This window comes from Mirounga leonina, unplaced genomic scaffold (genome assembly GCF_011800145.1).
Source record: "Mirounga leonina isolate KUSES-001 unplaced genomic scaffold, KU_Mleo_1.0 Mir_53, whole genome shotgun sequence".
Taxonomy (NCBI): Eukaryota; Metazoa; Chordata; class Mammalia; order Carnivora; family Phocidae; genus Mirounga; species Mirounga leonina.
The window spans coordinates 62,651,473-62,671,557 of NW_023270807.1; the positions used below are offsets into that span (position 1 = coordinate 62,651,473).

General features: G+C 44.1%; 2 protein-coding genes across 6 annotated transcripts in view; one reads left to right on the top strand and one right to left on the bottom strand.

Annotated features, from left to right (window-relative positions):
* CRYBG1 (crystallin beta-gamma domain containing 1) overlaps positions 1–16,138 on the top strand; it is a 47,532-nt gene extending 31,394 nt beyond the window's left edge. The window contains exons 12-20 of the mRNA XM_034991703.1: positions 2,228–2,354; positions 2,559–2,591; positions 3,522–3,634; positions 5,160–5,289; positions 8,151–8,290; positions 9,833–9,956; positions 10,368–10,526; positions 12,078–12,240; positions 14,622–16,138. Coding sequence (XP_034847594.1) covers positions 2,228–2,354; positions 2,559–2,591; positions 3,522–3,634; positions 5,160–5,289; positions 8,151–8,290; positions 9,833–9,956; positions 10,368–10,526; positions 12,078–12,240; positions 14,622–14,710 — 1,078 coding nt within the window. The 3' untranslated portion in view covers positions 14,711–16,138. The remainder of the gene's footprint in view (positions 1–2,227; positions 2,355–2,558; positions 2,592–3,521; positions 3,635–5,159; positions 5,290–8,150; positions 8,291–9,832; positions 9,957–10,367; positions 10,527–12,077; positions 12,241–14,621) is intronic.
* The window catches only part of RTN4IP1 (reticulon 4 interacting protein 1), a 50,414-nt gene continuing 41,428 nt past the window's right edge, over positions 11,100–20,085 (bottom strand). The window contains exons 9-11 of one of the 5 annotated variants that reach the window (XR_004676731.1): positions 17,411–17,555; positions 11,904–12,199; positions 11,100–11,130 (exon numbers count right to left, since the gene is read on the bottom strand). Coding sequence is in view for 2 of the 5 variants with exons in the window: in XM_034991704.1 (XP_034847595.1) it covers positions 17,448–17,555 (108 nt within the window). In the remaining 3 variants the exon portion in view is untranslated. Of the gene's footprint in view, positions 11,131–11,558; positions 12,200–16,591; positions 17,024–17,410; positions 17,556–20,085 lie in introns of those variants that run through there. The other 4 variants (XR_004676733.1, XR_004676732.1, XM_034991704.1 and 1 more) reach the window with 4 other exon arrangements.

Consider the following 20,085-nt stretch of genomic DNA (forward strand, 5'->3'; position numbering starts at 1 on the left):
GGATCCTGGGCAACCTCCTTACCTATGAATGAAAAGAGGATCTCTCACAAAGGTTAAGTGACCCCTTCAAAGTTATCTGGAAGTTAATGTCATGACCATAGCTGGGACTAGGTCTCCTAACTCCTGACCTCACAATGTTAAAGGACAGGCTCTCAAAATGCAGTAGACCGGCTGGGCTTCCAGACAGCCGGAAGTGCGCGTGCAGATGCTCGCTGTCCTGAGCTACTTGACACTGGAGATTTCTGCCGTGGTCGTCTTCTCCTTGATTGCTCTTCATTTCCTAATGACTGCCTTTGGGTTTTTGTCTAAAGTCAAGCCCTTTTGACAGTGAAATCATAATCTGTTCTAGCTATAAAGTGTGCGGACTGTCTTAAGTATGGCTTAACGGAAGAGTAAATGAAAGGAGACTTTTGACAGGGCACGTGGCAGCTCGGGTCATGATGCAGTGTGGGGAGCCTCAGGAGACCCGGTAGTGGCTCAGCCTTTCTTGGCCACCAACTAATCAATTGTGTCACCCTGGACAAGTCATTTCCCATTCAGGACAAACACCAACAAATAATTCCATGTGCTACTTCTCAGCCATCTGTAAATTCAAGGGCAAGGATCGTCGTTTTCATCCTTGCACGCCTACTGCCCTCTAGTTCCTGACACACGATAAATGACCAGTTGATGTTTGTTGAAAGAATCAATGAATTAACTTTTCTATGTCTTTAGCTTCTCCGTTCTGTAAAATGGGAAGACCTGTACCTCCCTAGATTGAATGTAGTCAAAGATGTGAAAGCATTTTGGAAAGTTTTGAGTATATATACAGGCATATAGGTATCATTCCTTTCAGCTCCAAGTCGATCAGGAGGGCAGCGAATTAAATCAGGAGGAGACGCTGAGTTATCTCTTGAATATAACGGAACTGAAAAACTTTCAAAGACTATCATTGGCTAGGAAGTATCATCAGTAAGTTCGTTTTGTTGATTATCCTCTGAGTGTAGATCACTTGAAAGGTGACAAAAGAAAACATCCCAGAAGAGATTTTAGTATTTCTGAGTGTTTGTTCAATGTTGCTTACTCTACATGGTCATGTCACGTCGGAAATCCTGTTCCAAATAAAATTTTAATTACTTAGCTATATTTTTTGTTTGGTTGGTTTTTAGTGGTAAATTTGGAGCAATTTTTTATTATACCAATGGACATAAATCCACTAAGGATATGGAGAATTTTGTTTTACAATCAACTTGGTCAAAATCATAACTATTTGCATAAGAAACAAAACTTATAACCCAAATAATTCTTGAACTGTTGTGATGACCTTGCAAAAAGGAGAGCAATATATTTATAAAGATGCCCAGCTCTTGAAATTTGACTGATGTGTTATACATCAAGATGATTACATAGAACATCAAGGTAGCATAATTATTAATCAGCCTTATTGTTTCAAATAATATTTAAATTCCAGGGTGGTTCACTACTTCCATGGGTTTGAATTTCCTGCACACAGCGTGAGAATTCTTATCTCTCTGTGTATACCTGCCAACCTGAAGAATGTGTTTTTCACCCAAAGAGTAAAATTACTGTGATTTGTAAAAGAGGTATCATACTTCTATTCTGCCTCTGACCCTTTCCTCCCTTCCAGTCTCATCCCCTCCCCCATTCACAGTGTCTCCTTTTCTCCAGTAATGCCCAATATCTTACAGTTTCCCAACACACCCGAGTCTGTCACATCTCTGCACCTTAGTACATGCTGTTCTCCCCAGCTATATTTTTTTTAAAGCATTTCTTCTGTCAACTTTTTTTCTTTCCACTGTGGTTTGTTGTGTAATAGAGACATAGTTTCTTGTAATCTTTCTGGAAAAATATTAATGTTGATAACAAAAAGAGCTCTTGCTTGCTTACTAAGAGAACTTTACAGGTACTCTTGGAAGTCCAGATTGTTTCCTTAAAATAGAATTAGAAAGAAATACAGACAAATATCCCCATTGGAGCTTTCTCAGGGAATAGGATTTGATAAGTGAGAACACCAAAAGGTTCAGGTAAAGATACTCTTTCACTTGTCACTTTGATTTGTCATAGAGATAAATCTCCCAAAAGATAACAGAGAATCAGAAAAATCAAGATTACTGATTATTAAAATAAATGGAGTTTCTTATGATACATATTTACCTAAGTGGGTTTGATAGTTTTATTATACATGTAAACTATGAATTATAACAAGTCAGTGTTTTTGTTTCTTTAGATGGGTAGCCTATGAGAATCCTGACTTCACAGGAGAACAGTATATACTGGATAAAGGCTTCTATACCAGTTTTGAGGACTGGGGAGGCAAAAATTGTAAGATCTCTTCTGTTCAACCCATATGTTTGGTAAGGAGTTATACTTTTATATGAGAATATTTAACTGACTTCTGGATTTCCTTAACGTGTACTTCCAGTTCATGAGATACATAACACTACAAAAACTATTCTGAGATTATTTTTCACAGTAATTGCTAATGATCTGGAAGAAAAAACTTTTTCGAGATGTGTGCTCTACTCATTTCCTTCTCTCTTCCCTTTAAAAATTTTTAGGATTCTTTCACTGGCCCAAGGAAACGAAGTCAGGTAACTTAAAAAATAATCTATTTTTTATAATTAGGGGCTTCCACTGAAAAGCTGATCTTATGTGTAAAATGTGAGACATTTGGGACATTTTGTTAGTTTTACCCAGTTTTATACCTGAAAGCTTAATTGTATCTTAAAATTAGATTTAGGTTTCCTTTATAAATGCTTGATAGCACATACCCACATCTAAATCTTTCTTATAAAATGCTCTTGTTATGTAAAGTTGCATTTGACATCGTTATGCCAGATCAATTTACATTAATACACTAAGATTCATATCTCAAACAATACCTAGAGTTATGATAAACAGTCAAATGAATTTTCATATTTGCTGCGTCTGCATTAGACAAACATTCTATATGGTCTATTTTATATGGTCTCTCACCCAAGCCTTTGAACGCTGAGTGTCGGCATCAACTGAAGTGTCACCTTGGTTACTTAGGCTTTTTAATGAAGAGTTCAGAGTTCAGACAACCCTAATTACAGAGGCGAAAACACCACTGTAGCCTCCTTTATTGGCACACACAGGATTCTAATAAGTCAGCATGTATCTTCCATTGAGAGGGAGGAAAACTAAACTATGTTTCCAAAATATAGTTCTTGTAAATGTTAGAACTGATGAACAATTACTTTTGGCCACAATAAAGCTTTAAAATGCCTCACAGCTTGTTGCGACATGGTGTTCTATAGAAACCGGCCTCTATTGTTGGGTTGTCCTTTGATGTCTCTGAATTAAATAAGCATGAATGGGGCAGCCAAAGTATTTCTAATTGGTCATTAATGTAGAAGTAGAAAATTAAAGGATTTATAAAATTCATGGCAGTTTATTGTAACAAGAGTTAATAGGTCATGTTTGCATTGTTTCAAAGGCTGAAGGAGTTAATGTGTTTAGGAAAATAATTCAATGTATTTCTGCTTACTTTTTCAAAGATTCGGTTGTTTTCAGAACCACAGTTTCAAGGTCGCAGTCAAGGTTTTGAAGAAACAACAAGTCAAATTGATGATTCGTTTTCTACCAAGTCTTGCAGAGTTTTAGGAGGCAGGTAAGTCAAACAGGGGACTGGCAGAGCCTGATCCCTGGGAGAGGTTAGAATTCACGTATCAGCAAGTGTTCAGTGGCATCCTGGTGCCTGGCGTTCTGCGAAACCACCAAATGCTACCAGACCATCTTGGTACGAAACTGCACCTTGAAGCATCTGAGCGCCGGACATCAGAGTGCATGGGATCACCACGTCGCTGCACAATGTGATTCGGACCAGGTTCTCTAGTCTCTAGCCTGTCCTGTCACCTGCAGCAGGACTCTAGATAATCTCTAAGGTGCCTCCCAAGGCACATTTTTTTTTATAGGTAGATCGGCGTAAGATAGGCATTCTACGTGTCCGGCAGCGGATGGCTGGAGTGGGGCTGGTCTGTATGGGATCAGGGAGCACACTGCTCTAGAGCTGGGGAGAGAGAAGGTGGGATCAGGTCGTGAAGGCCCCCCCGAGCATATGAGTTTAGATGGATGCCGTAGAAAACACAAGGGAAAGGCAATGAGCTCAAAGTGCCGTGCTGAACACAATTTTACAAAAGCTTTAGGAGGAGGGAGCCCAAAGTCAGGGAACGTTGGCCAGGAAACCCCTGGAGCCACCTGTGCAGGTGATGAGGCATTATGTCTAATAATAATAATGACAGTAACGGTGCCTTTAGTCGTGTTATAGTTCTCTGTGGTCTCAGCCGCATGAGCCTGTCCTTCAGCCTTGTGCAGGGGAGCCTGCCCTGGCTTTGCCTTGGAGCGCACGGATTTCCGGTCACATTCCACAGTGTATCAGCACACAACTCCGCCTCTGTCCCGGTTCCTCGTCCTCCCCTGCCCTGCTGCACTTAGTAGGACCAGATACGTACTTCTGTTGTTCACTCATCGTCTGTCTCAGTTCACTAGGGTGTGAACTTCACGACAGCAGGGACTTCATTTTGTCCTCGCTTCTGTCCCCAGCAATGGAAAAGCACCAGACACACAATTAGCCCTCAGTAAGCATTTGTTAGATTAAAAGAATGAACAAAAAACTCACCTCTTCTGGGGAAGCTGGTAAATCGCCACATTACTAATAATGCTGAGGCCCACAGGGGCTCCATGACTTGTCTAAGTCACTGTGGTATTTTGACTCATGGCCCAGTACGGAGGTGCTGGAAATGAGGATGAAGGAGAGAAATTCGGGGAGGAAATCCATAGATCCGGGTGGCTGTCTAGCTGTGACGGCTGAAGGATTATTCAGACAGGGCTCAGGGGCTGGAGAATGGTGGCACCCATGAGGGGAGCAAGGAATACTAGAAGGGGCACAGGGAAAACATGAATACTTTCATGGAGAAAAAAAAATGGTTTCCCAAATGCAAAACTAACAGCTGACTTCCTATGAATATTAATTTGCAACAAGATGAAAAGCAGTAAATAGGTCTAGGTATTTTTGAAGAAAGAACAGATAGCCATACAGATTGTGCTTTATAGCAAGCTACCTCTCAAAATCAGACTTCTTGGGTAGGAATATTCAAATTACATATCGTACATGCATGTGGTTTTTCCTATTGTAGCTGGGTTGCCTATGATGGAGAAAATTTCTCTGGTAATCAGTACGTGTTGGAAGAAGGCCACTATCCTTGTCTCTCTGCAATGGGATGCCTGCCTGGAGCAACTTTCAAGTCTCTTCGTTTTATAGATGTTGTAAGTATGTCAGTGTGAATACAGGGTGATGGAGATGTGGGGCTCACGTAGCTGACGGAGACCAGCAGGTCGGCTTCCTCAGGACTTAAGGTCAGAGGCAGAGAAAGCAGCTGCCATAGAACTTTCCATCCTGTAACTTTTTGGTCTCTTTTAAGATCTTTTTATTTATTTTTTATTATTATTATTATTTTTTAAGATTTTATTTATTTGAGGGAGAGTGAGAGAAGGAGAGGGAAAAGCAGACTCCCCGCTGAGCAGAGAGCGCAACTCAGGGCTCGATCCAGGACCCCGGGATCATGACCTGAGCCCAAGGCAGACGCTTAGCCGACTGAGCCGCCCAGGCGGCCCTCTTTTTAGATCTGGTTTGGTTTGCTGCTTTTCTCAGACTCCAGGTGTAGAGTGTTGAGTCAGCTGTGGTACAGCAGTCAGCAGGGGTTAGTTCGAGGCACCTTTCGGGTCATGTTTTTTTCCATCGCATACCTGATCCCTAGTTCTATTCCTCTCTCCTTTACAGGCACCCATTCTAATGTGTTTGGGATACAGCTTGGATATTATGTTTTTTTAAAAATCTACATATTAGGCGCCTGGGTGGCTCAGATGGTTAAGCGTCTGCCTTCGGCTCGGGTCATGATCCCAGGGTCCTGGGATCGAGTCCCGCGTCGGGCTCCCTGCTCAGTGCAGAGCCTACTTCTCCCTCTCCCTCTGCCATTCCCTCTGCTTGTGCTCTTCTATCTCTCTGTCAAATAAATAAATAAAATCTTAAAAAAAAAATCTACATATTGGCTTTTAGTTTACATACGGTATGATGCCATAGTTCTCATCATCATAAACAACCCAATACTTACATTAAAAAAATTTTAAGAGCTGTCCATTATGCTGAACGTACATCCAGTTTATTGATTCTAATTGGTGCAAGTATTCATCACCATATTTTACTTAATCCTCTCACACACACACACACACACACACATACATATCCCTATTGACTTGTGTGAGAGTCTCCTGGGGGTGTGTATTTACAAAGAGTGGATTTGCTGGATTTCACATGCATGAATATGCAGTTTCTCTAAGTATGGCCAAATTCCACTACTTGAGATCTTGGCTAGCAGAGCATGTGGGCTCCTGTTTTCTACATCATTGCCATTACTGGGTATTCTCTCACTTTTGTCAGTTTGAAGAAACTGGGCAGAAAGTATTATCTCGTTGTGATATGTTTTACTATTAGTGAGACCGGGCTTTCATACACTAATTAGTCATTTGGGTTTTCTGTTCAGTGAACTGCCTGTTTTACAGCCTTTACCAGGCTCTTGTTTAGTTTTCTGTATCTTTTGTTGTTGTTACTGAGTTGCAGAAAGTCCTCGTGGTTTTTCAATCTAGCACTCTGTTGTTTTAGAGACTTGCAATCACGTCTTCTCCTGGTTTATCACACTGTCTTGCTAGTTCAGATGATAGTGTCCCTTTCCGAACAGAAACCTTCAATTTTGATGTAGCCAAAGTGATATTCAGTAAAACAAAACATCAAGATAATGTTCAGATGTTCAAGTCTGGGTGTGTCTGTAGTTTTTTTTGTAGCTGATCTCGCCTACAAAGCTTTAAACATATGTCGTTGGTGACTTGCGTTTTAAAAGTAGGGAGAACATACATGAGGTGGCTTATCTCCTCCCTGCCTGCCTGTTCAAATAACGGAAATGTTGACCTTTCTTGAGATGTGAAAATAGTAGCAGAGAAACATGGGATGTTGCGTAAGATTCATTAGCTTATAAACAATAAAATATCTAAAACTTTAATATTTAACCTGCCTAGAATTCTAAAAGCTACCTCCAAATGTATATTTAAAAAACAACAACAAAACAAACCCACCTCAGTGGTCAGGTTTTCAGACGCCTTCCTTCAACTAGCACTTGGCATACGTGCTCAGGCCACTTCTGATACTCATGTCGTTTCCTTCTGTGTTTTATATAACCTCATTCCTGCACCATACAAACCACCTCTATGGCCTCATCTGCTCTGTTTACTGCTCCACAGAAATCTTTGTACACGTCAGGGCACATCCACATAAATGAGGCCGTAAGTGTCCACACCCTAACCACAAAACTTTAAGCAGGGAGGGGATTTTTGATGTATTATTTATGATCTTAGGATTATTATCATTAGAGCGTAGACTGGGGTCAGGAGGGTCTGTAATTTGAAAAACAAGCACGAGCTGCCAGCTTTTTATTTTCTCAAAATCGGTGGACCTCTGTGCTCTGGTCCTCTTTCAAATGAATGAGGGCTCGAAAGTGGGGCTTGCACCTTGGTTTTTTTTCTTTTTCTCTCTCCTAACAATTATTCCTACAGGAAAGCTTGGGAGCACGAGTACACAGAATCTGTTGTCTTACAATTAAAACAAAAAAGACATTTGAAAAATGCTTACAAGGGGAAGGTTCCTTGATTAGGTAATTACCACTGTCCCACTAGACCCCAGACCGCCACCATCCTTAGACCCTTACCATTTATTTACGTACATGGCTCTCTAGCCCCTCCTTATCCCCAATAAAAAAATGGAAAAATTGAAAATAAATTACAAGTGTTGATGATTCAAATACCCCTTCCTTTGTGCCTAGGATATGTGTCTCCCCCCGCCCCCCGCTTTAAAACACCATTATATTTGCCTACCTTTCTGTGCAGTAGAAAACCTTCCTGCCCCTCTGTCCTTCCTCTCTTTAGCTTTGGAGTACAGGAACACCCAGACCTCCAGGGAAAGGGACTTTAGGACAGGCTAAGCCTGGTCAGATCTTGTGATTTGTCCTTAACAAGATATTTCTGTATGAGTCTGAATTATTATCAAAGCTGAGTAACAGAACACTATTTTTGTTCAACAGGAATTTTCTGAACCAACAATTATTCTTTTTGAAAGAGAAGACTTCAAAGGAAAAAAGATTGAACTTAATGCAGAAGTAGTTAATCTCCGATCCCTAGGATTCAACACACAGATACGCTCTGTTCAGGTGATTGGTGGCATGTAAGTGAGTTACCTACTTTTTATTCAGTAAAATATTTGATTTTTAAAATTAGGTTTAATCATATTTCTTTCTTGCCTATGCTACCTTAAGCAAACTGAAATATAACCTCTTATCCCCTTATTTCCTGTGAGGATTAATAATCATGCACCTTCATAGCATAGTTTTCCCACTGGGAAAAGTCATGTGTGAGGTAGTTTTCATCTCTTCATCCAGATTTTTAATTCACTTAAGGAGAGGACTTTGTCTTTAGCTCCTCTCAAGTTCCTAGGGGAATCCTTTGCAAACCAGTGCTCAGTAAATATATTCAGCACTTTTTTAGCAAGTAAGAAAGGGAGCTGATTTTTCTTATCCCTTTGAAAGGCCAAGTCCTTGGGCTTCGGAGTAAGGGTCAGGATTTTCCTTTACCTAAGAATGATTAGCAGATGCTATGCACGATGATTAAAAGTCAATGTGGAAAGATTTTTCTCAACTTTGAATAATTTTGAAATTAAGATATAAAAATGAATAAGGACTACCCATGTAATAAGTATTTTTAAGAAATTATTTTTCTTTCCCTCCTAAAAACAACAGGCATAATCTATCTATATGCATCAGATATTGGAGGGGCCTACAGTTATTAACAAAACTATTATGGATTACTATGGTGGTAGAATTATGGGTGATTCCCCCCCAGAAGGTTTTAATATTTTGTTTTTATGATAAAATGGCTAAGATGATAACATTTTAGAGTTCTGGGATTAAAAGCAGAGAACATTCTTCATTGATGTCATACATCAGCCAGAGAGGAAGGTTGCTGGGTTTCCTGCAAAGTATGGAAAAAAACATACTTTTTCAGGTGTGGGTAACAGCATCTTCGGGCAGAGAGACCAGAGTATCTTCAGCAGTTTTCTGGATTGAGGAAGATTACACTTGTTTTAAATAAACATTTATTGAGTTATTTTTATTTGACCCTTATATAATACATAGCATGGGTCACACACTAAGAACTTCACAAATAGTAACTATTTAAATAAAAGATTATTACAACTGGGGGTGTCTGGGTGGCTCAGTCGGTTAAGTGTCTGCCTTCAACTCAGGTCATGATCCCAGGGTCCTGGGATCGAGCCCCGCATCAGGCTCCCTGCTTCTCCCTCTCCCTATGCCCGCACCCCCTTTTGAGTGCTCGCTCTCTCTCAAATAAATAAAATCTTTTAAAAAAAATTACAACTGAAAATATTTTATGAAAGCCTCACAGGAAGTACGGGGCAGCCTTGTGGAAAGGACCGTATTTCATGGCCTTATTAAGAGGGAAAAACTTACCTGTTTCTATTCAGGAATGGATCTTTTCGGCATAAATACTCATGTACCAAGAATTTCCTACTTGTCAAGAAATGGGTGCTTTAAGTGTTTTAGATAATAAGGTAGTTTCCTTTTCTCCCCCCAAGTATGTTTAAGGTATAAAACTTGGTGTAAAAATGGGAAGCACTGTAAAAATAAATATAACGGCAGCCGACTGTCAAATGGATACTGCCACTTACTGTGGTTTTCTACTTTTTCCCCAGATGGGTCACTTATGAATATGGCAATTACAGGGGCCGGCAGTTCCTCCTGTCCCCAGCGGAAGTCCCGAACTGGTATGAGTTCAGTGGCTGTCGACAAATAGGTTCTCTACGACCTTTTGTTCAGGTATTTGTTTTCCCTCTCCAGGTTTTCAGTACTCTTCTCTGAAGTCTTTTTTTTTTTTTTTTGTAAATGAACTCAGCTTTTTAGTTTCAGTTTTAAGTATGAAATTGGTCTCTCCCCACCCCCTGAATTTTTGGATTTGGGCTCTGTTTCTGGTGCTGAGGGGTCGTGATGGCTTTCGGAAATGCTACCACACCAACATCCAGCCTGTGGGCTCTCCCCAGGCTCCCCGCCCCAGGCACTTGGAAATTTTGACAAACTCTCCTCCTTGGGAAAATCCTAAAGCCTCTGAGGGATATAGCAATGATCCCTATTCCAGCCTCACCTCTGATTCTGCCCCTGCTGTCGATGCTTATTCTGTGCTCCTAACAGTACTCCCTATATATGACTACTGCCGGCATCTTTGTCTTCCAGAAACGAATTTATTTCAGACTTCGAAACAAAGCAACGGGGTTATTCATGTCCACCAATGGAAACTTAGAGGATCTGAAGCTTCTTAGAATACAGGTCATGGAAGATGTCGGTGCTGATGATCAGATTTGGATTTATCAAGAAGGATGCATCAAATGCAGGGTGAGCTTTTAGGATTAGATAAGGGTTTGTAATAGCCTCTTTCTTCAAGTAGATGGTATTTCACACTTCCTGGAGCACTTTGAGAACTAAATTAGAAGGTTTTCCATGAAAATATTTATTTGCTGATAGAACCAACCAATCTAGGAACTTAAAACGGGAGGTAAACCTAGCACTGATCCAGGATGGAATATTTACATCCATACCTGATTATGTAGTAATAGAAGGAAGTGTCTGTGTTATTTTCCCCCTTTTCCTTAATCTACTTATTATGATTTATTTCAAGAAGCCCCAGCACTGTAAATGCAAATCATTCTTGTTTTATTTTGGAGGACCCTGCAGACTAGGGCAAAGACATATGACCCTGTGTACAACACAGTCCACTGCCTAATTGTCATACCTTGTAAAATGGAAAATGGTCTGTCTCCCTGTTGCATCCCTCCTGCCATATAAGACATGGTAAAGCTGAATGTACTATAAGACTTCATTAGAGAGGCTCACGCTTCTGTTGTAGATAGTCTTTTTAACTCCTTCTTGGGCTTGACTGTTTGCTCCCGATTTTTTTCTTAAACCTTGGTGCCCATGAGTCAGCAGAAGGCATACAGCCCTGCGGAAGGGAGCACAACCTGTTAATTGGGTCTGTTGTGCTTGAGGGAGAATCATCCTTTCAGTAAGCGGAAGTACTGTTTAGACAGGCGTAGAAGAAATAGCATGAGAAGCAGAAGGGGCTGGACTGTAGAAGCATAAAAAAAGCCAACTTCTGTCTTTGAATTAAACACTTCAAGAAAACAGTGCCTTTCAGCAATTACTTATAATTACTTCTAATAAACACTTTAGTGATGTTAACTGTGAATTCAGTAGGTCAATGAGAAACAGTGTCCCAGATTATCACTCTTTTTATCTATTATACACTTTTCATAAGCATTTTCTGTAGCAGGATGTGTTAACATCACGTGAACATATGTATATAGAGAGGGTAGATTCACTTCAGAAAAGGCCCCTTAAAATCTTTGCATTAATTCACACTCCACTGCATTTGTATTTTATCCTCTTTTTATAGTTGCCTTTTTGGAACTTTCTAGACAGTTCTCATGAAGGAAAGACAAGTGAGTAGGTGGAATTTCAAGTTTTAAAATAATAAAATGCCCTTTAAGCTATTTCAGTGTTACAACAGCCTTTCAAATTAAAGATGCAGTCACATTCCAGAAGGGTCAGGCTGAGCAGAGATGGTTAGGTCAGGGGAGATACAGCAATAGACTCCCGCCTCTGATCATGGTCATTTCTGAAAGGGAGAACTAATGTTCTAAGGTTCCTCTGACTCACGAAGGGCAGAAATCTTACAATGGACAAGAATGGAGAACTTTCCAGCACTCGTGTCACCTGAAATGAAGGTATAAGTATTTGTTGCTTGATCCCAGTTCCTCTGGCTAAAGCCTCCTCTGGGGTAAATGAAGTGGACAACGAAGACAACTTTAAAAGTCAATTCGTGCCAAGAACTGGTCATGATCCTTGAACATGTCTCCGTCTCTCAGCTGCCTTCTTTCCCATAAGCAGATAGCAGAAGACTGCTGCCTGACGATCGTGGGGAGCCTCGTGACCTCTGGCTCTAAACTGGGCCTCGCCCTCGACCAGAATGTCGACAGTCAGTTCTGGAGCATGAAGCCGGACGGCAGGATCTACAGCAAGTTGAAACCGAATTTAGTTTTAGATGTCAAAGGTAAGAATCATTTATTTTCTCTGTTGTGTCTGTACTTAACTAAAAATGTATTTTTCACTTGTGAAAATGTGCATACTCTTAATAGTAAGCGATCCCTTGCTCTGGACCAGCCACTGCGAACACTCTCCATGCATTCTAGCTCACGGGCTCTTCCCAGCGACCCTAGGAGCCCCAGGTTCCCCCTCCTCCCCGGTCCCATTTTATAGCCACAAGAGTAAGGCTCAGAGGGGTTGATCAGAGTCCTAGACCCGTAAGTGCTCAGATGGAATCTGGACCTAGGCTGACTTCAAACCATTTGTTTTATTATAATAGACTAAAAATCACAAAAGGCCCTGATCTCAGTGAGTATAGCTGAGGATTCTCATGCATATGCATGTATCACCTTATTGAACTAGAGCTCCTTGGTCTTATAAGACAGAGTTTCAAAAGCAAAGAAATGCGACTAGATTGGAAACATTGTTTTTTAAAAAACATGGATTCATGTTTCTTATGTGATCAGTTTTCTGTGTCAAGGTTAAGAGGTTCCTGTAATTCTTATGAGCTAGTCATACCGGGTACCAAAGTGGGGAGGGAAATACTACCTTGGCTTCAGAGAGTTTACAAGGTAGACGCTCCAAGCATACAGGACTATTTCCCACTTGCTACACTGGAACTTGACAAGGAGTAAGGACACCTGGCTTTGAGTCTTGATTGACAAGAACCGTGGGACTCTAGAAGCTTCCTCCGTAGGGCTTTGCTTTAAAGCTCCAAGGTCCCTTCCTAAAATGCATTCTAAATACTTCCAATGCTTCCTGAGTAAGGATAGGGTTCTATAGGTTTATGAACTCTCAGTATAGACTAGGTAGGGGGAACTGCACTAGTCACTGGCCTTGTTAAACTGAATTTCACTTTCTCAGAATGTGGGAGAGTGATGCCACCTCGTGGACATGAGGGAGTAGGTGCAAGGGAAATACAAGTCCCTCTCGGTTACACTTAATAGGAGACTCGGATCTTCCTCAGCTACAGCTGTTGAACCTGCTGACCTTGCCCCAAGATCTATCAGACCAAGGGGCTTTCTTGTAACTTACCTCCTGGTGTCTGGGGAGGGAGGCGTTTTTCGGTAGAGGTCCTGTATTATTTCAGACCCCGTACATTATGACAGCAATGGAAGCAGATTCCTCCTCGCTTTAAAAACATCAAAAGTTTGGGATGATCTCCATTCTCCCCAGAGGCAGAAGAATGAAATCAGATGATTTCTCAAGGACTTTCTAGTCTTCATGATTCTAATTAAGATTATGGTATCTTAACATTCTTTTTGCATATATTACATCATAATCCTAAAGAGTGAAGCAAGACAACACTGTGATCCTAATACACCCCCAAATCTCAATGGAGTAGAGTGTGTGTCTCAGTGGAGACAGTGGGATTTGCTGGTGGTGGTGAACTTTTTTCCCCATGACACACAGGCTCAGGGCACCTTGCTCTGGTATTCTATCCTACACCTAGATGTGCAGAGGCTCTAGATCATCAGTGATGATAAACTGATTTCTTATAAATGCTTAAAAACATAAGAACATTTAATTCTTCTTGGCTTGAGGATGCAGTAGGATTTCAATACCTGTCACACTGCCTCACATCTAGAGGAACAGATTTTTATTTCGATGGAGTCCCTATGATATAACCTTGGTGCAGAGGCTTATGCTAAGAAAGGATAAGGTATTTGAAACCGTTACTTATTACACACTGAAAAAAAAAAATCAGGTAACACTTTGATGCTTCTCCATCAAAAGAAGAGGCCATGTTTTTTAGCACCCACATATCTAAATATCTAGTAGGCACCCTTGGAAAATATTCTTACATTCTAGTGAAAGGGAGTTTAAATTATGCTAATTTTAAAAGTACAGTTAAACTCAGGATCAAGTGCTATGAATTTTTATATACCAAGTGCGTTCCCAGGAGTGGGCATGCTGCTCAGTCCACGTATCTGGGTGTCTTTCAAACCTCCCCTTTGCCCTAATACAGCCATTTGTCATTGTTCATGCAAAACCTGTTCCAGATGCCAACGCTTCCACTACTTTCAAGGCCTGGTATAGCAAATCCACAATCACTGAATATATTTCACCAGCACTCTGTTCCTTTTCCCTTCTCTAGATTCTTCCACCTCCCCACCCCTCACCTCCTCATTTCAGACACCTAAAGAGTGAGTGCTTCCTAGCTTTTAAGTCTTGAGTAGGAAAAGGAGCCCTGGGAGGTAGGACATCCTGTGTGGAGTTGTTGGTGCCCACAGGATGGGATTTGAACACAACCGAGAGCTGATTCATCCTCTCAGCCCAGGCCTTTCTTCTCTGCTTTGTCTGCTACAGGCACATTTCCTTTTATTATTTTCCTTTTCTTTCTTTCAGGGGGAACACAGTATGACCAAAATCACATCATCCTCAACACTGTCAGCAAAGAGAAGTTAACACAAGTGTGGGAAGCCATGGTCCTGTAAACCTGAAGAGTGCAGGAGGAATGCTCCTGGAGGTCTTCCAGCTGCTTAAAAACAAAAACGGACAGAGCCCCAAGGAAAGGGGACCTGCTTCTTCTGCAGGAGCTCTAGGTCCTCCCCTGAATGACCCTGCCATGACCAGGACTATGGTCTCCTCTTTTCAAAAGACTGTAATAGTTTTAAACCAACCATTTGTCCTTCTTTCATTTCCTGCCTTTCATTTCCTTTTGGTAGCTGCTTACCAGGTTGCCTCATTAGCAGCTTTTGGGTGTTTAAAAAAAAAAAAGTTGTATCAAGACTGGACATTTTAAATTATTTCCAAAGAGAGTGACAGGAGAGAATAGGAACAGACTTCGAGTAGACTTTGTGGGCCTACCAATGCCTTACACTTTACAGGGACGGACAAAAGCTCAAGTGTTAGCATCTGAGAAGAAATATATCAGGCCAATAATTTTGGTTCTTCGGTTTTCTGGGATCATTAATTATGCTCTATAGTAAAGTGGTGAAAGGTTTATCAAATCATTTTAAGGAACCAAATAAAATACTATTTTGTTAGTACTGAACATTAGTAAGTGTACGGGATTTCACGTCATGTCCGCTAACACGAGCAGGATCTGGATGATTTTAACCCACTTGCGGGCTGCCCTGAAATGTCACGAACGAGTGTCGCTTAACGCTTTTGTTGCGGATGCCAGACCTAGTTTATCAGTCCATCCTCCCTCCTCTACAATTCGTTCTGAAGCAATGGCCTATGAGCCTTTGCTAAGCTCAGGCCTGTCGCCTCAGGCGCTGCCCTCCTAGCCAGCCGCACTGGCGCGAGGCCTGCGCGGGCCGCCTCTGGTCTCCGCACCACGGCCCCCGTGGCCACACGGCCTCGGGCGGCAGCCATGACACTTGGGGCAGGCAGTGGGGGCTGACCGGCAGTTCTCCAGAGCGTGAAGGAAAGGAGGCCTGGAGCGATGCTTGTTCAAATCGTAGGACTCAGGAAGCCCTAAAATGCAGCGTTTCCGTGAAAAAGGTTGAGTTTAACTGCTGACAACATACTGGCCCACACGGTGCTACCCTTCAACCAGGGCCTTCTGCTAGAACTTCTCTGCATATGCTCGTCCTCATTTCATTATCCTTGCCAAGAGTGGTGCTGTCATCCCAGGAAGAACAAATCTTGTTTCCTTTTTATCTGTTGCAGGGTGTTTCCAATGCTAAAACGTGCTCTCCTCTCTCGAGTCTTGGGTCGGCAGTTGTGGTCAGGAGCTTAGCTTCAGTTTTAAAGTAACGTTTGCACGTGTCCGACAGCTGCCAACAGGTCTGTCTGGTTCCGAGATGTGTGGCTGGGACTTGAGGCCTTTGTGCGGATCACTAGTGGGCGGGGGTCAGACCTCCTGCAATCGCCGGTGTTGAATCTCTCTCCTGAATAAACTTGTTTCTGGTTAACTGCACGGGTGAGAGCTGAGCGCGTCCCTGCCGTGGCCGTCACAGACGTCACAGCGAGGCTGACGGATGAGGAAGAGGCAGGTTTCAGGGCTTTCCAGACTCAGTGGTGAAAGGGCCCCGCTCCACTTTCCAAGCGGGTGAGGGTAAGTGAGGTCCTCCCTCAAGAGCTCTGCCCCCTCACTGGACCACGTGGGAGCCCGCCAGGAAAAGCGCGGAGACCGTTCAGACGGAAGTCAGAGTGGCTGGGACTGACGAGAGTACCGTTTGCGCTCTTCTGAATATCTGTACTGGTGAGACCAGCAATTCCAGAGAAGCCCTCATCTAACACGTTACCAACCGAGTGTCTGACAGGAATGAGCCGAGTAGCACGTTCCTGAACAAGTCTACGTCCAAAGCTAAAAGCCAGTAGCTGAGGTGAGGTAATGAGGAAAACACCAGGAAAGAAACACTTACCTTGAGTGAAGGTCACAGACAAATTCAAAAGCTGCAGGGGGCTTATTGGTGAGATAACTAAGTGCAGGCATTTAAGGTCAGACACTGGAGAAGAGTTGCCATTTCCATGGAAAAGTCCTCAGAGAAGCATGCTTCGATTGCTGAAAGAGGCCTAGCCTTTATGCAACATGTAAAGTTAGAAACTTTAGCGTCCCCTTTCATTTTCTTGAGAGTCAACAACCAAATCAGCAGCCAGATTTTGTATGTGACCCTAAGGAGAGGTTGAGAACTGAGGGTGGTTAGGACCACAGCAGGGCAGAGGAAACCGTGCCCAGCTGGAATCATCCAGGAGCACTGTTTTCAAGAAGGAGGTAGCTTGAAGGAAGCTCTTCACGCTGCCATCCAGCCACATGCCACAAGTTTTAGCAGCTCACAGGAATAGAGTCTGAGCTACTGGAACAGAAGAGGACACAATGGGAAAATCTGGCGTGAACAAACAGCCTGAAGAAAGCTCTACAGTCTCCCCTGTGCAATTTCTAGAGCAGGCCAAGCGTGGCCATTTGCATGGCCTGTCTTACTTGTGTGTCCCCTCGGCTTGGCCCAGAGGACCTCTCGGCAAACAGGAACACAGGGATGTCGCGCAGGGTACCAGACAGCACTGTGGGCGGGGTGACATGCAGATGCGGCGGGGAGGGGGGCCCTATAAAATGAATCTGTGCTCAGTTCAGAAGACAAATTACTGGCAAAAAGGTGTCTGTTTTTCCACACTTGGATCATGGAATTTATCATCTAATCTGGAAAGCAACGGTTACAAAAACGTCCGGGCCGAGAGGCACTCACCAAATAAGACAGCCAACAATCACCACACAGTGTTTATTTAAACGACATTAATCACGGTCTTTCCTCTCGCATGTCCTCTTTCTACCTTCAGGAAGGCTTCTGGAACTTGAGAAAAAGGAAACGTTTTTTCAATAACTGGCTGAATCTGTAAGACACGAGAAGAAATTGACCGGTGAGGAGGAAAGATGCAGGTTTTCAAGGCGGATCCGTTCCCTCCAGGCCAGCCTCGGGGTTCTGTCGTGTGCACGGAGAGGAGGCGCTGACCGCCACCCCACACCTCTGCCCCCCTCACTGCACGCCGGTGAGGTGGCCCAACCGCCCGGCCGCGGCTCAAGTCTGTCTTCTGTGCTGGTCACGTCACTCTCCTGCGCACGGCCCTCCCACAGCTCCCAGGCCAGGCATTCCAAGGCCGCCACCATCCCAACCTCGGCCCTCATGCCGACGCTGCGCTTGACCGCAGTGGCCTACTTACCACTGCCTGAACGTGCTGCGTGTGCCGCTCTGCCAACCACCACCCTTCCAGGCCAGGTCTCACACGACCCTGCCTGAGCTCTCTCGGGCCCGCTAGGGACCTGGCTGGCCCTCTGCACAGACGGCCTGCTCCGGCGGCACACACGTCCCGGCCACCCTGTCGCGTTCGGTAAACACCAAAGGGTGCATCCCGAGGTTTTGCTGGTTGGACCTCTGTGCGCCTCCCCCCGTAGGCAGTGGACAGACTAAGGACAGATTCTTTTTTAGAGTTTGAGTACCTGTGGTCCAGGCCGCCTCTTCTGGACTCCCCCCTCCCCCCAACACTCAGCACAACCTGAGCACAGGACGGGGAACTTAACAGAGGTCACTTGGGTGAAAACAAGTAAGATAACTGGGAAGCAAGAGTCTTACGTGGGCTCTCTGGGTTTCAGGACAACTGTCCCAGGGTGAAGCTGTCCTGGGAGGGTTTGCTAACCAGCCAAGCAGCTGGTTAGAATTTAACAAGACAGCCACCTCGGCCCGCTCACAGACGCTGGAATGCTGTGGTTCTTGTTCCTGCATCCTCAGTGCTGCCTTCTGAACGCAGGTCCCAGTTAGCAGCACCCTCTCCCCCGATGCAAAAATCCCACTGAACTCCTCCTTTTCAAAACTACAAGTGAACATCTAACTGTCCCCTGGGTATTTCAGCGGCCTGCCTCCCGCAGCTCCACGGACAGGGAGAAGTTGTCAGAAGGCCTAAGCCCATGCCTACATTTCACGACCCTTCTCATTTCACAAGAGACAGACGTGTTCTTGCGGGGTTCGGAGGCCCCCCGATGTACCCTCCTCTTGTGTGAATTTCACAGCCCCATCACCAGAAGAGCGTCTCTGACTCCAAAAGTTCCCTTCTCCAGAGAGTTCAAAATTCTCTACCCACAAATCCCGGTAAGCTCCGGGGAAAAGTAACAGCCAGCACGCACTGTCCCGTGTGCCAGGCCCTCTCCTGAGTGCTCGATATAGTTCACCTCATTTCATCCCTGGGAGCGAGGTACTATTACTACTTCCATTTACAGAAAAGGAAATCAAGACCCCGAGTTAAAGAAGTCACCCGATTTCACACAATGGCTCAGCGGTAAGGCAGGACCCAGTCTGGTACCAGAGTGTGCTCCCCCCCTCCCCCCGAGCCTGTCAGGCTGCTCTCTACATCCAATCCCAAGATCTAAAGAGGAGGAAAGGGGGCGAAGGCTTGTAATGATTTCTCGCATTGTGCATCTCTGCTGGCCTGCCCTGTGCTGAGACCATAGCAGCTGAGGACCCAGTCTCCAGGCCCTGTGTCCAGGCCCCCAAGACAGCAGGTGAGGCCCCCACTTCCATCTGCACCTGCAGATGACATCACTGATTAGTAACCACGGTCCTCCCCCCACAGTCCCCAGCAAGCTAAGCCTGTCCTCGGAATCTTCTTCCACACTGCAGCCACTAGGAACAGATCTGAGCTGACTTGTCAAATGAAACCTATCTGCCTTCTCTGGTAAATAAAAATGGAATGCACTAAAGTTGTTTCCTGCATGTCCCACAGGAAACTTCCTGAACCCATCACTCTCTTGAAAGCCCCTGGGGCATTGTGTTTTGGATGCTAATTACCTAAAAAGGAATCACCTGAATGCATGCTTCAAAAAATGCAGAGTCCCCGGTCTCTGCTTAGAAGCACCAAATCAGAATCTCTAGGGGCTGGGGTGGAGTGGAGACCACGCATGTTCAGGAAGCCTTCCAGGTGGGTTTACTGCACACTCGCGGGGGAATCACTGCAGCCCTTGCCTTAATCTTAGGGTCCCTGACTTGTGGCAGACACATATTTGTTCATCCCACAAGGACTGACCAGCTGTCTGCCTTCTAAGTGCTGGGCACTGATCCCAGAGCAGATACACACCACAGGCCCCGGGGGAGGGGGCGGGTGGTAAACCAAGGAAAGAAAGGAGTCAATCACATCTACTTCTCACTGAGCTCTAACACGGGTAACGAAAGCACCCCAGCCCCGGTGGTACCAGAGGGTCAGGGAGGGGGAGCAGGGAAGCCACGGGCTCGGCTCGAAAACGAGCTGCCCAGGCTCGCCCAGCTCTGTCCATGCTAGAACTCTGACCGGAGCCACGGATCCCGAGCTGATGACACAGCCGGCCTGCGGTGACCGCACACTTTAATCTGGCTGGTCAGGCCTATTGTGGCGGATA